Source organism: Hypomesus nipponensis, chromosome 9, assembly GCF_054491055.1.
Source record: "Hypomesus nipponensis isolate SF chromosome 9, ASM5449105v1, whole genome shotgun sequence".
Classification (NCBI taxonomy): Eukaryota; Metazoa; Chordata; class Actinopteri; order Osmeriformes; family Osmeridae; genus Hypomesus; species Hypomesus nipponensis.
In genome coordinates, this window is record NC_140369.1 from 3909120 (window position 1) to 3923400 (window position 14281).

Below are 14281 nucleotides of genomic sequence, written 5' to 3' on the forward strand. Positions count from 1 at the left end.
CCGCTTGCTGTACCTGTAAGGTGGAAAAGCGCTATATACCATTTGCAAGTGTAAAACTGAATATGTACACAGAAAATAGATTTGTATTTTCAACCCAGATTTTCAAAAGCGCAGAAAAAAAAATTGTCTTCGAAACCTTTTTTTTTTTTTTTTAAGCCAGCTGAGGTCCGTTTTTGCTCCGAGCTTCAAAGAATAAAATATTTTTCAACCTTTCAAAACCTTTTTTTTCACAAACACAACTAAAAATGTATCTAATTTTCTTCAAACTGTCCTAGCTACCGGAAATTGGTCAACTAGTATAGTATGGTATAGTATAGTACACATTTTAACAGAGATACAAAGTGTAATGTCAAGGAAAAAAGTGTCATCGTCACAATACCAGAAGATGTTCCTCTTTAGCCTGTAGATGGCACTATAACACTTCAGTTACTGTAACTCACTGTACTGGGCTGGACATCTGTACTTTACTTACTGTTATAGAAGTATTATAATGTGTGGGTATGTTATTCAATAAAGTAAATTAATCCCCTAGTGAATTGGTTTGGTTTAAAACCTTGACAATCAAGAAACAGATGAGAATAGAAAATGTGGTTCTCGGTCAGGGATTTAAACTGACCATGAGCAAGACACTGAACTGTAATGGAAGCATAGCTGTGTCCCCCCACCACAGAAGAAGAAGGAGCGGCGCCTGTCTTCCTCATCGACCCTGATCTTACCCGACTTAACTTCATCTGTAACAGACCCAACAGGTTCCCTGACAGAAGGAGTGTGAACGGTTGACTCAGTGACCATCCCTCTCCCACGCTCTAACTGCCTCTCTAGGAAGTGTTTAAGAGCCAGAGACTCCTTCACCTCTGCTAATTCCCTGCAGCTGGAGAGAGAGCAGCCAGACCAGCCTACTGTCCTCCTGTGAAGAGACACGCAGCTCAGAGACTTCTGACATGGATCTGGGTAAGTCAGCTCCGTAGATTCTTGTGGATTGAAAAGTTGCTTACAGTAGGAGTCTACATCATTTCCATTCTGGTTTGAATGAGTAGAAGTTTTGTAGTTTAGCACTAGTTAGAATTTATTCTGGAGTACAGTACTGGTTAGAATAAGGAGCTTCTGTAGTTCAGACCACTTGTTGGTCGAATAAAATACTAACCCTGACCACTTGTTATATAATTGTTATAAAACACCACCTGCAGTACAGTGCTAGTTAGGAAACAGTTAAGTAGTCTAATAGTTAATAGTTCAGTACAAGTTATGCTAGGAATTTTTACTATGCAATACAGCACTGGTTAGTATACAGACATAATTTCCACTGTATAGTTCGGTATACTGTTGTAGTATTTTTTTAATAAGATCTCTGAACTGGTTTTTCCATTCATTGATCTAAGTTCCCATGGCTGTCAGTAATCATTTAGCTTATTATATACAGAAAACAGGTTGAACTTGAACCATCTACTGTATCTAGTAGAAACAATTATATTTTCCACGCCTCGATTATACCGATGCATTACCAGAGTGGCAGTGGCTGTCCAGATCACTGGCTGGCTGTTTGACTGGCTGGCTGGTTGACTGGCTGGCTGGCTGGTTGACTGGCTGGCTGGTTGACTGGCTGGCTGGCTGGTTGACTGGCTGGCTGGTTGACTGGCTGGCTGTTTGACTGGCTGGCTGGCTGGCTGGCATCCTGACTGGCTGGCTGCCTGGCAGGCTGGTCGGCTTGCTGGCGCCGGTTGGCTGGCTGGCTGGTTGATTGGATGGCTGCAGTGACACGCAGAGGGTTTGGAGCTTCACTCCTGACAGCCTTTTAGTTTACACACATTGAGAGCTAGAAACAGTAACTGTTAGTTCAACAGTAACAGCTAGCTTAACTGTAACTGCTAGTTCAACAGTAACAGCTAGCTTAACTGTAACAGCTGTCGCAACAAGGGTAACTGCCAGTGTAACAGGATCTAGGAAGCTTTCAGTGGTCTCGTCAGATTGATCCAGTTGACCTGGTCAAGCTGTTTGGTATATGGGTGGGGCTGGGTGGTTCTGAACCCCTTTTGACGTAAGCTCACATCTGATTGTAAACTGGTTGTTTTGTGTTTATGTGGGTGCGGGCTGTATTTTAGTTGTGAATAAAGTGGACCTCCACTGCGAGGCCAATAACTCCGCCCACCGGACCAATGACATCAGCGAGCAGCGTCTGATCGTGCGGAGGGGGCAGTCCTTCCTGTTGACCCTCAGCCTGTCCCGCCCCTTCAACCCTGCCTCCGACAGGCTCCTGATCACCGCTGAGACGGGTACGTTATCGGATCTGCCCCAGGATGTGACATACTTGCAACTTGGTTCCTCCACTTTGAACAAACATTGTCAACTTCTTGTGTGTCTGATCCCTCCCTCCATGCCTCTTTCCTTTCTTCCTCCCTCTCTCTGCCCCTCCCTCTCTTTATTCCACCCCCCCCCCCCCCTCCTCCAGGCCTCCAGGCTTCAGAGTCTCTCGGCACCCGGTCAGTGTTTAGTTACCCGCAGAGCAAAACGGGGAAAGCGGCGTGGGGAGCGGAGCTCGATCCGAAGTCAGTGCTGTTGGCAGGAAGTGTGACCCTGGCCGTGACCCCTCCAGCGGACGCTCCCGTGGGTCAGTACTCCCTGTTTGTGAAGACCAAGGAGGGGGCGCCAAACGGGGCCAGCGTGGGAAGCCTGCTGGTGCTGTTCAACCCCTGGTGTAAAGGTAAACCAGCCCCTAAACAGTTCAGTCAAGACAATCACGTATTAGATTTGAGCATTTATTGAGACCATGACATGGAAATAGGTTTGACTTTGGTGGAGTGGATGATCTAAGGGAAGCGCTATGTTCTATCCATCCCCCTGATGGATACAACATACAGACAGCAAGGGGGAGAGGGGGATGGTGGAGGGCGGCAGCAGCACTGATCATACAACAACCGGGGTGCGTGTGTGGGTATCCGCGCGGCCGTCTAATCGGCCGTGGCCCAATGGGCTTGTGCCGGCTAACACAGGTGTGGTAATGAGCGGATGACGCGTGCGGCCTGATTGACATGCCTGGACTAGCTTCACTCATCCTGTCACGTACTGGGAGTGATCCATAAAGTGTCTCTCAACAGTCCATAAAAACCTGTGTGAAGGTGACGTGAGAAGCAGGCTTCCGTCAGGAGACCGTGGTCATGTAAATCTGACTGTGTGTGTGTGTGTGTGTGTGTGTGTGTGTGGTGTGTGTCAGATGACTGGGTCTACCTGGGTGTGGAGGAAGAGAGGCAGGAGTATGTTATGAAAGAGCAGAGCATCATCTATCGTGGTTTGGACAACTACATCGACAGCCTGGCCTGGAACTTAGGACAGGTACACACACACACACACGCAGAAACACACACATGCACACACACACACGCAGAAACACACACATGCACACACACACACACACGCAGAAACACAGATATGCACACACACACACACGCAAAAACACACACATGCACGCACACACACACGCAGAAACACACACATGCACGCACACACACACACATACAAACAAACACTAATACAAACATGTATATTATAAACACAAACACAAAGATTGGTGGTCAATATTCAGGAGCAATCCGTCAGCCATCAGATTGGTTTGGGCTGAAAATCAATAAGACCTTATAATCACAGTCACATCAATCATTATAGTGCCTTTCATATTATTATAAAATCACAATACCATTTACATTTATGCATTTAGCAGACGCTTTTATCCAAAGCGACAATAAACAACATTATGACTAACATTATGACTAACAATGAATAATAAACAAACAATGACTAATAAAACACAAATAATTGTAGTAACAAGGCTAATTCCTCATCTGTGCTAACCCTGACCCCTGACCCTACAGTTTGAGGAGGACATAGTGGATATCTGTGTGAAGCTGCTGGATGTCAACCCCAAGTGTCTGACGGACGCTTCGCAAGACTTCTCCGCCCGGTGCAACCCCATCTACGTCGGCCGGGTGGTCAGCGCCATGGTAAATAAGCGCCATGCACCATGGTAACTTAGGCCTGTTCCTTGACCATGAAACACTGTAGAAGGCTTCAGATAAAAGCATCAGCTACACGACTAAACATCAAATGTCAACACCACTTCATCCTTCGTGCATCCCAAAACCCTTCTCAGGGTACGGCACCGGTGTGACCTGACTGTTCTCTGACCATCAGATAAATTGTAACGATGACCGCGGGGTGGTGATGGGAAACTGGAGCAACTCGTTCGCCGGAGGGGTCAGCCCCACCCAATGGAACGGCAGTGTGGACATCCTGCGACGCTGGCAGAAGTTTGACTGCAACCCTGTCAAGTACGGGCAGTGCTGGGTGTACGCCGGCGTCATGTGCACAGGTAGAAGCCCAACAGCCCATCTCACCCCACCATCTCTCATCCTCCTCTCTCTCTTCTCTCTTTCACTCCTCCCCTACTCTCTCCTTTCTTTTCTCCCTCCCTCCCTTTCTTTCTCACACTCCTCTCTCTTTCACTTCTTCCTTCCGTCCCTCTCTCACCTTCTTTCCACACATGCCTCCCCTCCCTTCCCAGTGTTGAGATGTCTGGGGATCCCGTGTCGAATCGTCACCAACTTCCAGTCGGCCCACGACACGGATGGCAGCCTGACAGTGGATGAGTTCTACGGAGAATATGGAGTCCTGGAGAAGGCTAGCAGTGACAGTGTCTGGTGGGGAACAGGGCCTGCTGGCCTTTCACACACAACACACAAGTGTAAATCAACCATTTATCTGTCCTGTAAGAGTGCTGTAAAGACAGTCCATCTGTCACGTCTGGATTACAGCATGACTCTGGTGGGGTTTAGCAGGCCTGGTTTACAGCTGTGGTAGAATGGTGTTGTAGAATGTGGGTGTTTGTTGTTTTTACAGGAACTACCATGTGTGGGTGGAAGCCTGGATGAAGCGTCCCGACTTGTCAGATGACTCTGTGTACGATGGCTGGCAGGTGCTGGACCCCACCCCTCAGGAGAAGAGCAGTGGTATGGTCCAAAAATCTGTGCATCACAATCATTTACTCTAGATCCCTTATCACAAGAAGGAATGTCATCTTTCTCCACCTCCTCTTTTTCCTCCTACTCCACTTCCTCCACCTCCTTCTCCGCCACCCCCCCTCCCTACAGGCGTGTACTGCTGTGGCCCCACCCCGGTCAAGGCCATCCTCCTGGGCCACACCAATGTGCTGTATGACGTCCCGTTCGTGTTCGCCGAGGTCAATGCCGACCACGTGACGTGGCTGGTGGCAAAGAACGGATCCAAGAAGAGGATCTTCTCAGACACCAGCTCCGTGGGACAGAACATCAGCACCAAGAGCGTGGGCAGTGACAAGAGACAGAACATCACTGACAACTACAAACACAGAGAGGGTCAGTACACACACACATAAACAAAACACACACACACACACACATAAACAAAACACACACACACACACACTCACACATCTCAGGCAGCTGCAACATCAGCAACAGCGATAAACAGGTTCAGCACAGACACACACATGCAGACACCGTGTGTGTCATGTCTCACCTGGTCTCTTGCGTGTCCGTCCTCCAGGCACCACGAATGAGAGAGTTTCTTTCAATCGGGCTGTGAGCGGCGGCCTCAAGCCCGCAGGAACGCCAACCGCACCCACCACAGGACCCACCCCCGGACCCACCACAGGACCCACCCCCGCACCCACCCCCGCACCCACCACAGGACCCACCCCCGGAAACACCATCTTGAACACCAATGGAACGTCTAACAGACCCGTGGCTCCGGGGGCCGTGGAGATGAAGGTCGTGGTGGAGGACAAGCCCCTGAGCGGGGCCGACATCAGGCTGAAGCTGGTGGTGCGGAGCCTGGCTGGCGCCCCCTGCAGCCTGCTGCTGCACATCAACGTCCAGGCTATGAAGTACACCGGCACCCCCGCTTCTCAGGTGCAGACGGAGGAGAAGCAGCTCCAGCTGGCCCCTGGGCAAGGTACTGAAGCCACCCTGCCTCTGTATCACTCTGCCTCACTGCCTCGGTCTAACTCTGCCTCTGTATTACACTGTCCCTCTGTCTCTAAACCTGACTTGCAAAACATTGGCCATCTGACCTCTGTATTACTCTGACTTACTGCCTCTGTCTAACCCTGCCTACCTACCTGCTGTTCAACCCTTCCCTGCTGTTCTATCCAACTCGCTGCTCCAGGGTGAACGCTACCCTAATAGTGCAATGACACTCCCATGAAGGACTGTAGTACTGTTCCTGCCGCTAGATGGTGTTTGTGTTTTCCAGAGCTAACTGTTCCCATCCTGATCCCGTTCTCCGTGTATGGAGAACCCATGTTGGAGAACAACAGTCTGAGGGTGTCAGCGTTGGCTACGGACCAGAAGAACCCAGAGAACGTTTACCTGACGGAGATGGAGATCGTACCAAAAAACCCTGCCCTCACCATCACTGTGGGTCTCCTTCCTCCTATCTGCATGTCTGTCTGCGTACCTGTCTTTCTGTCTGCCCATCGTCTGACTGCATTGTCAGTCTTTCTGTCTGTTTATGTGTATGTCTGTGTCTATGTCTTGAGGATAACTTTGTTGACCCTGTGTGTGTGTGTGTGTGTTGCAGTGTGTGGGCCCAGCACAGCAGTACCGTGAGCTGATGGCAGAGGTGGTGTTCATGAACCCCCTGGATGAAGCTCTGACAGACTGCACCATCACGGTGACAGGCAGCGGAGTTCTGCAGAGCTCTATAGAGGCCAGGTCAGAGGTCCCACCCCTCTCACACACACGCTTACACACACACACACACACACACACACACACTCGCACCGTGTTGGGGGTTAGGCATTACTGTAATCAGATTACATTTGTATGTAACGCAGTAATGTAACGCACTACTGTTGATAACTTCAGTAATCGCATTACAGTTACTAATACAAAAATGTCGTGTGTTACTTGCATTACTGTGATCTGCATATCGGGAAGCGAAAAAAACAACAAATCAAACCTCCCTTCACAGTACGTGTGTTTGTGTAACACTCGTCACTCTTGAGTAACGAGCCCAACACCACAGGGGATGGGGGGGGACAGAGAGAGGAGAGCAGGGATTAGAGAATGCCAGGAGCAGCTAACAGTGACAGTCATATTAGAATGAGATTCCCACCAGTCAAGTGTGAACTAGTGCAGCAATTTAGCAGCGCAAAAAAAGGGTATTTGATGCAGCCCTAGACACGAAGACAGCGCCAGCCCCCCTCGGTTGGAACATGAACTCCGGTCCAGGGGAAAGAACTCTAAAATAAGTTATATTTATAGAATAACGGTGAGAATGCCCCGTCCCCTGTTGTCACCAACTAGTAATGGAAACTCTTACACACACACTCTTAAAAACACATTTAGACTCACACTGTCACACACACAGACACACACAGGCCTCAGATGGAAGCACTGTGCTAAGAACTCTCAGAAAGAATCCCTCCACCCATATCAGATCCATGCCACTCAGACCTCCAGAGGTGTGCAGGTCAGAGGTCAGGTGAACTGCAACAGGGTCTGAGTGTGTGTTTGCCTCCCCAGGCTGGCCTGGTTGCTCCCAGGTCGCCGTGTCCGCGTGCAGGTGCCCGTGACGCCGTACAGGTCAGGGCAGAAGAAGCTGGTGGCGGACTTCAACTGCAACACCTTCAGGAACATCAAGGCTAGCTGCAACGTCGACGTAGCTCCTTATAACCGCTTCGGCTACAACTTTGGCCGCTTCACCTGAGACTGGCATCACCCCTTCCTTAAGTGTGAAGGAAGGTAGACAATGCTGGCCTGTGAGAGAACAGGGGGGTGTTCCAGTCTGCAGTTTTGTGATTTATATATTTATCTGGACTTCGGTTGTATGGCTTCACAAGCCATTTGTCATGTGACATGGTTGTATTGTTGATATTGCAGACACACACACACTCTCTCTCATACACACATCTATACTCTCACATGCACACAAGTTCAAGATGTATATGTTATTATTGCTTTGGAGATGTTGTATGGTGCTGTTCATGGAGAATCCATAAACCAAATGAAGCATTACCAAACTTGTGTTTCCATTCCTTCCATTCTGATGATCATGATAAAATCATTTTAGTTTGAAGACTTGATGCAGAAACACATCAGTGTTAGAGGTTTATCATGAGCATGTTGTCACAGTAAAGACATTTTCTAACGAGAATGCGTCTGTGTGTTTTTTGTATTCCAAAAAGCACCTAAAAAAAAGTGTGAAGCGTTTCCATCGAAACGCTTGTTCAAGCTTTTTCATTTTTGATAAAGTATACTTCCAGTCTGGTATGGAGGACTGCAAAAAAAGACATAGACCATCTTGTCTGCTGTCCAACAATCTGTTTATTCAGCAAAACCAATTACAAAACTGCATCAGGTAGCACTCTATAACACAGCATAGATACCATAGAAACACTAGTCTCTCTCCGACACAACCAGCACATTCAGCTCAGACCAGCGCTACCAAGCAGAAGCTTTCCGCACGTCAATCATTTTAATCCTCCAGGTATGTCCTTCATTGGGCAACGTTGTGTAAAAACCAGTACTTCTAAGAATCCAAACACAGATAGCGTTTCCTTGTTGTGATGTCACCAAAGTGTCAGAGTGACACAAGGGCGGGTCCCCACTCCCCAATACTCCTTTTCTGTTTCCCACAAACATGAGCAACACAAAGATGATCTGTGCGATCTGTAACATGAGCAGATTAAGTACAGAATGATGTGAATAGATTTATTTTGAGATTTCATGTCTGATTGCTCTGTCCATCAGTAGACAGAAAACCAGACGGAGTCTTGGTTAACGATTTGAACCTTTCAAAATTATTGTTAATACACTACATTCATAGCCAGTTACACAAATTGCACTCTGACACAAATTCATTCCGTCTCAGTGGCTGAAGTTTCAGAATTTGGCACAGCACTGCATTCTTTCAGCCATGCAACACCACTTCAGCAGAAAAAAATGGGTAACTCCATAAACATACTGGCACAAAGCAAGTGCGAGTGGGCGATTAGCAAATGTTTATTTTGCAGTTGCTTGGGACACTGACTCCACTGACTGATGAACGGTTAGCAAACATGAGAAAAACAAACGATGTTTCATCACAGCTGACAGTCATTTTTCTCTCATGCTATGTTTATCTCAGTCGTTTACATTCACACATACATACATACGTCCACACACACTGAACCCCCCACACACACGCGCATGCGCACGCGCACACACACACAGTGCTGCTAGATGGAGACCTGTACAAGGTCCTGGATCTTGTGCAGGTTGTGCTCCACAGCACGTTCTAGAAACTCAACCCAGGTCAGATCAGCCTCCAGACACACGTGGCTCGACCTGTGCAGGGGGGTGTGTATGATTACATACAGTGCATCTGTGTACTACAGTATATAGAGAATAAAGAGTATGCATAGTGTGTGTGTGTACGTACACTACTGTGCAGAGGTCTTAGGCACCCAATATTTTGTATATGAATGTTGTCTTGTATATTCATTTTGTTTTCTAATTTTTTCTTCTGTATTTGTGCTGCAGTATAAAAGTGCAATTTTGTATATATGTGTGTGTGTGTACCTCTATAAACAAGCTACTCAAGTCATTACACTAGTGGCCTGTTTATCAGTTTTTTGTTCATACCTGATGATCTCCAGAACTTTCTTTAGTATAGATGCCAGCTGGCAGGCCTGGAGAGAGAGAAAGGAAGAGTGAGAGAGGAGAGACCCGGAGAGGGAGAAAGACGGGTGTATGTGGGACAGAGAAAGAGAGGACGCTGTGAGGAGGGAGAGGAGACAGGAAGAGGTGGAAGAGGAGGTGGAAGAGGAGGAAGAGGAGGAGAGAGGAGGTGGAAGAGGAGGAGAGAGGAGGTGGAAGAGGAGGAGAGAGGAGGTGGAAGAGGAGGAGAGAGGAGGTGGAAGAGGAGGAGAGAGGAGGTGGAAGAGGAGGAGAGAGGAGGTGGAAGAGGAGGAGGTGGAAGAAAGTGGAAGGAGGGATCTTACATTGTTTTCCACTCCAGAGTAGTCCATGGGGGGGTAGAGAGTCAGGGCAAGGTCATCGACTCTGGAACAAGAACACACACACACACACACACACACACACACACACAAAATCAGTTTCTCCGTGTCATCACTCTCGTCAGCATGGAGAATCATCACTTTCTATGTCTCTCTATCTGGATCTGTCACTGACACTCCCAATCACACCCACATTCCTACAGTGGTCACAGCTGAAAGAGATGAGTTATGGCCCACTGCCAAGTCCTGAGATGAATATAAACAAACCATTTACCAGTTTCGGGTTGCATCATACCTGTCGGGACGCGTGGGGTATGCAAAAGCACATTTTGTACCAGGAAATTGCCAAAAACAGCAGTTGTAGGGTTTCCCGCAGCACTTTCCAGTTAAGGCGGCCCAATAGGCAACACAAGCCTGCCGCCTTAACTAACATTGTCGTTAATTTACATTTTTTATAGAGCTATCTGCTGGTCCACTCTGTTCTATTTTCTCCCTTCCATTCCAAACAGTGACCCCCCCCCCCCCCCCCACCCCCCCCCCCCCACCCCACCCCCCCCGTTTGACGGCAAACCCCACCCCACCACCTAACCAACTAACACATTTTCCCTTTGTTTTGTTACAGAAGGTGCCAACAGGTGATATGGTGTGTTCAGGTATGGAGAACCGGTTCCCAGGGGAACATCATCCATGTTCTGGGTTAGGCTGATCGCTACATCATGATGATCCCCTAGTGACTCCTAGTGTGTGTGTGTGTGTGTGTGTTTGTGTGTGTGGGTGTGTGTGTCTAACTGTTGTGAATGGGTGTGACACTTCTTAGAAACAACCAGATGTGCAGTCCTTAAAGCAGCAGCAGCAATCGCACGCATATCTCTATCTGTCACAGCAAACACACACCCGCAAATACACACAAACAAGCACGTCAAAATTAAAGTGTGCTTGTTAAATATAGTGTTACTGCAAAAATATAGTGTTTTTATTCATATCATTACATGAGAGAGAGAGAGAGAGAGACAGAGAGAGACAGACAGAGACAGAGACAGAGACAGAGAGAGAGAGAGAGAGAGAGAGAGAGAGAGAGAGAGAGAGAGAGAGAGACAGAGAGAGAGAGAGAGAGAGAGAGAGCAAAGGGCCCAGGCCGGATTCAAACCCAGGCCACTGTGGTATGGCCTACATAGTACACGCACTTATCCAGTGAGTTACCAGGAGCCCCCCTTAGGCGCCTTTTCTGGCACGCACGCACGCACGCACGCACACACGCACACACACACACACACACACACACACACACACACACGGTCCTCTCCCACTCCTCACCCAGGGCTGATCATCTTGGTGACGTCGGCCAGATCATCGAGCTGTGCCACGGTCTGGGGCGTGGCCACGCTGCCGCTGGCCTTGACCGCGGCCAACAGCTTCCTCAGGCAGGCGGCGGCCGTCTTCATCAGCCCCCCGCACGGCGCCAGCACCTGCCGGTCCCGCTCCGACCAGTAGGTGTCCATGTTTCCCCGAGGCTCCTCCTCGTCCTCGTCCTCCAGCTCGTTACTCAGGGGGTCCACGCTCTCCGCCCGCGCCTGGGAGCAGGGGACACAAGGATGGGAAACAGGCGTAAGGCACAGGGATGGTGTAAACAAGGATGGGAAACAGGCGTAAGGCACAGGGATGGTGTAAACAAGGATGGGAAACAGGTGTAAGGCACAGGGATGGTGTAAACAAGGATGGGAAACAGGCGTAAGGCACAGGGATGGTGTAAACAAGGATGGGAAACAGGCGTAAGGCACAGGGATGGTGTAAACAAGGATGGGAAACAGGCGTAAGGCACAGGGATGGTGTAAACAAGGATGGGAAACAGGCGTAAGGCACAGGGATGGTGTAAACAAGGATGGTATCAACAGCTATAAGGATTAGGAAACAAGCTTTATGAGGGTCTGGAATTATTCACCCCCAAAAGAGTTGTGGACATTACCTGCTCCATCTCCTCTATAGCATCCTTCACTACCCCCAGGTGAGAGGACAACAGACCCTCAACTGCTGCCTGGTTGTCTGTTTAGAACACACACAAACACACTTGTTAAAAGAGAGCTGTGTATTGCCATCTCTGCTCTACCGTCGCCACCTGCAGGTTGCCTGCGGTCATTACTGTGGTTCTGTGAGGACAATGCAGCTGCAGCTGTTCTGGACTCACCGCTGGGCAGGTGAGCAAACTGGTCACAGGCCAACCACACACCCCCAGTGGAGGACAGCTGCTCCTGAGAAAGACTAGACAGAGACACAGGGACAGAGAGAGAGTCAGAGGGAGGGAGAGAAAGACAGAGAGTTAGAATTGGTGTTTATTCGCCATGAAAGTTTGCACAGACAAGGAATTTACTTTGGCAGGAGAGCCTACCTAGGCAGCCATTTTCGGCACCAAAGAGAGAGTCAGAGAGAGAGTCAGAGAGAGAGTCAGAGAGAGAGACAGAGAGGGGGGTGAGGATCTATAGTAATTCTCCAAAGTGTATGAGGGCATCGATCTGGGCCACTCTGTGTGTGTTTCTGTGTAACCTCTGCAGAGGAGAGCTGAGCAGGACCTCCACCAGCTGGATCACTCCGTCCAACCCGTCCAACGTGGCGTCCCTGACCAATCGGCGCAGAGATATGCCTGGAGGGGGGCGGGGATTAGCGTCAAATGAACCAAAGGGGGAACGGCACAGGAGTAATTGACAGCACCACTGGAGCATGGTCATTTCTACACTGAATACATAAGAACCAATCGGGCATCGACAGCGTTAGACTATTTCTGTGACTGGGCCTGTCAAGAAGCAGGTGGGTCATCTTACCTTGGCTCTTAGGCAGCCAGTAGTAGACTGTGGTCAGAGACAGTACACTCTTCTGCATCGACCCAGCCAGTATCTCCACATCCTGGCAAGATGAGCAGTGGGGAGTGAGAGATAGGATTTAGTGTATGATGTTGCCTCATGAGTTGGCATCTATATGATCGTAAAAATCAAAAGACATTATTAGGTAGCGTAGTGTAGAGGGAAAAGCTGCTGTTCACAAACTACTTCGTCTTACATTTTGCGAGGGAAGTGGGGGCTTTGAGAAGGCAAGGCTAAGTTTGGTAGCTTCTTGAGAGACCGCTTTTGCAGCCTGATCTGAAGAGGAAGAGAGAGAGCAGAGAGAGAATTCAAAGATGACGTTAAGGTGGAGAGAATAGCCTATTGATGATCCCCATCGGGTATTGATCGCCAGCATTGCCTACTCAACTCAGCGTATCCCAGAAGTTTGCCAGATTGAACCCCCCATTGGATTCGTTGGACTCTCCATCTGTAAACAGAAACATGTACTGTGTTAAAAAATGATTTACTTTTCTTGATGATAAGTTGGCCTGTGTGTTACAGATAGACTGCTAACGCTGACCCGTCCTGACAATGAGACAGGAGGCGAGATGACTTGTGCTTATACTGGCAATATGAAAGCACAAATTTCAACCGCAATCTGACCCACACAGATCTAGACCACGATGGCTACTAGCCAAACTTTAGCCATACACTCCACTACCCGACGTTAGCATGTGTCAACATGCTGGCTAACGTCGTTGAGTCAAACTGTGTTCTAAAAGCAGCTAGCTACAGCAGCTAGAGCTAGCTAGCAACCCAACGTGTAAGGCTACAACGCCTGTTATTCAGCTAGGTAGCTGGCGGGTTTATCATACCTTTGACTCTGTCTCGTACACACTGAACAGAGTTAAGGAGATTTCGTAAAGGAACCGTAAGGTCTTCACAAGAATTGTCAGCGCTCATGGCGCACCATCCATGTAAACACGCGGAACACTGCAGTACCGTTCAACTAGCACTTTACAGTAGGAATTGTCAGGTTTCAAAATAAAAGTCTCACCAGAAGACAAACGAGTCATACCGTAATTCTAGGAATATCCGCTAGGAAGCGCTCTAATAAAGGCAATGTGCAGAATCCAAAATAAGCATTGTGGCTAATGTACACCTCTTATATAGTCTATGATGTACACACACACAGTTGTAGGGTGTATGCTATCTAGGGGTCGGTAAAAAAAAATCGATTTACATTTAAATCGTGATTCAGTCTTCTAGTGATTTATATCGGTTCACAAATTCAACAAAACAATTTTTTGTTTTTGTTTTTGTAATTTTTTATTTTTTTATTTTATAATTTTTTTATAACAATGAGTTTGCTAGACTGTAAGAAAAACAATACATTTCAAGGTTTTGATGCATTGGGGTTTTTTTTTCAACACTTGCCTAT

The 14281-nt window shown here is 48.2% G+C and overlaps 2 protein-coding genes across 2 annotated transcripts; one reads left to right on the forward strand and one right to left on the reverse strand.

The window, feature by feature from the left end:
* The first annotated feature begins 851 nt into the window (after positions 1-851).
* LOC146272408 (protein-glutamine gamma-glutamyltransferase 2-like) lies at positions 852-8050 on the forward strand. Its single transcript, XM_084706406.1, has 13 exons — positions 852-951; positions 2100-2270; positions 2447-2698; positions 3209-3327; positions 3864-3992; positions 4183-4360; positions 4553-4688; positions 4888-4997; positions 5139-5381; positions 5572-5979; positions 6280-6443; positions 6607-6740; positions 7554-8050. The coding sequence occupies exons 1-13, from the start codon at positions 942-944 to the stop codon at positions 7735-7737; spliced, it is 2238 nt and encodes a 745-aa protein (XP_084562532.1). The 5' UTR covers positions 852-941; the 3' UTR covers positions 7738-8050.
* A 281-nt stretch (positions 8051-8331) lies between these two features.
* ccndbp1 (cyclin D-type binding-protein 1) lies at positions 8332-13875 on the reverse strand. The gene is made up of 11 exons (XM_084706366.1): positions 13716-13875; positions 13268-13327; positions 13076-13155; positions 12841-12922; positions 12566-12662; positions 12210-12283; positions 11991-12067; positions 11342-11598; positions 10013-10073; positions 9654-9700; positions 8332-9356 (listed from the first exon to the last, which is right to left on the reverse strand). Exons 1-11 carry the CDS (start codon positions 13801-13803, stop codon positions 9248-9250), a joined length of 1032 nt encoding a protein of 343 aa, XP_084562492.1. The 5' UTR covers positions 13804-13875; the 3' UTR covers positions 8332-9247.
* Between the last annotated feature and the right edge of the window lie 406 nt (positions 13876-14281).

Excerpts from the sequence above, each read along its gene's own strand:
- LOC146272408 (XM_084706406.1), top strand. Across the intron at positions 4,998-5,138 it reads CCCTCAGGAGAAGAGCAGTG|GCGTGTACTGCTGTGGCCCC; the intron begins GTATGGTCCAAA and ends CCCTCCCTACAG. Across the intron at positions 6,741-7,553 it reads CAGAGCTCTATAGAGGCCAG|GCTGGCCTGGTTGCTCCCAG; the intron begins GTCAGAGGTCCC and ends TTGCCTCCCCAG.
- ccndbp1 (XM_084706366.1), bottom strand. The coding sequence starts at position 13,803 with ATGAGCGCTGACAATTCTTGTGAAGACCTTACGGTTCCTTTACGAAAT. Across the intron at positions 13,328-13,715 it reads TGTACGAGACAGAGTCAAAG|ATGGAGAGTCCAACGAATCC; the intron begins GTATGATAAACC and ends TTCTGTTTACAG. Across the intron at positions 12,284-12,565 it reads CTCAGCTCTCCTCTGCAGAG|TCTTTCTCAGGAGCAGCTGT; the intron begins GTTACACAGAAA and ends GTCTCTGTCTAG.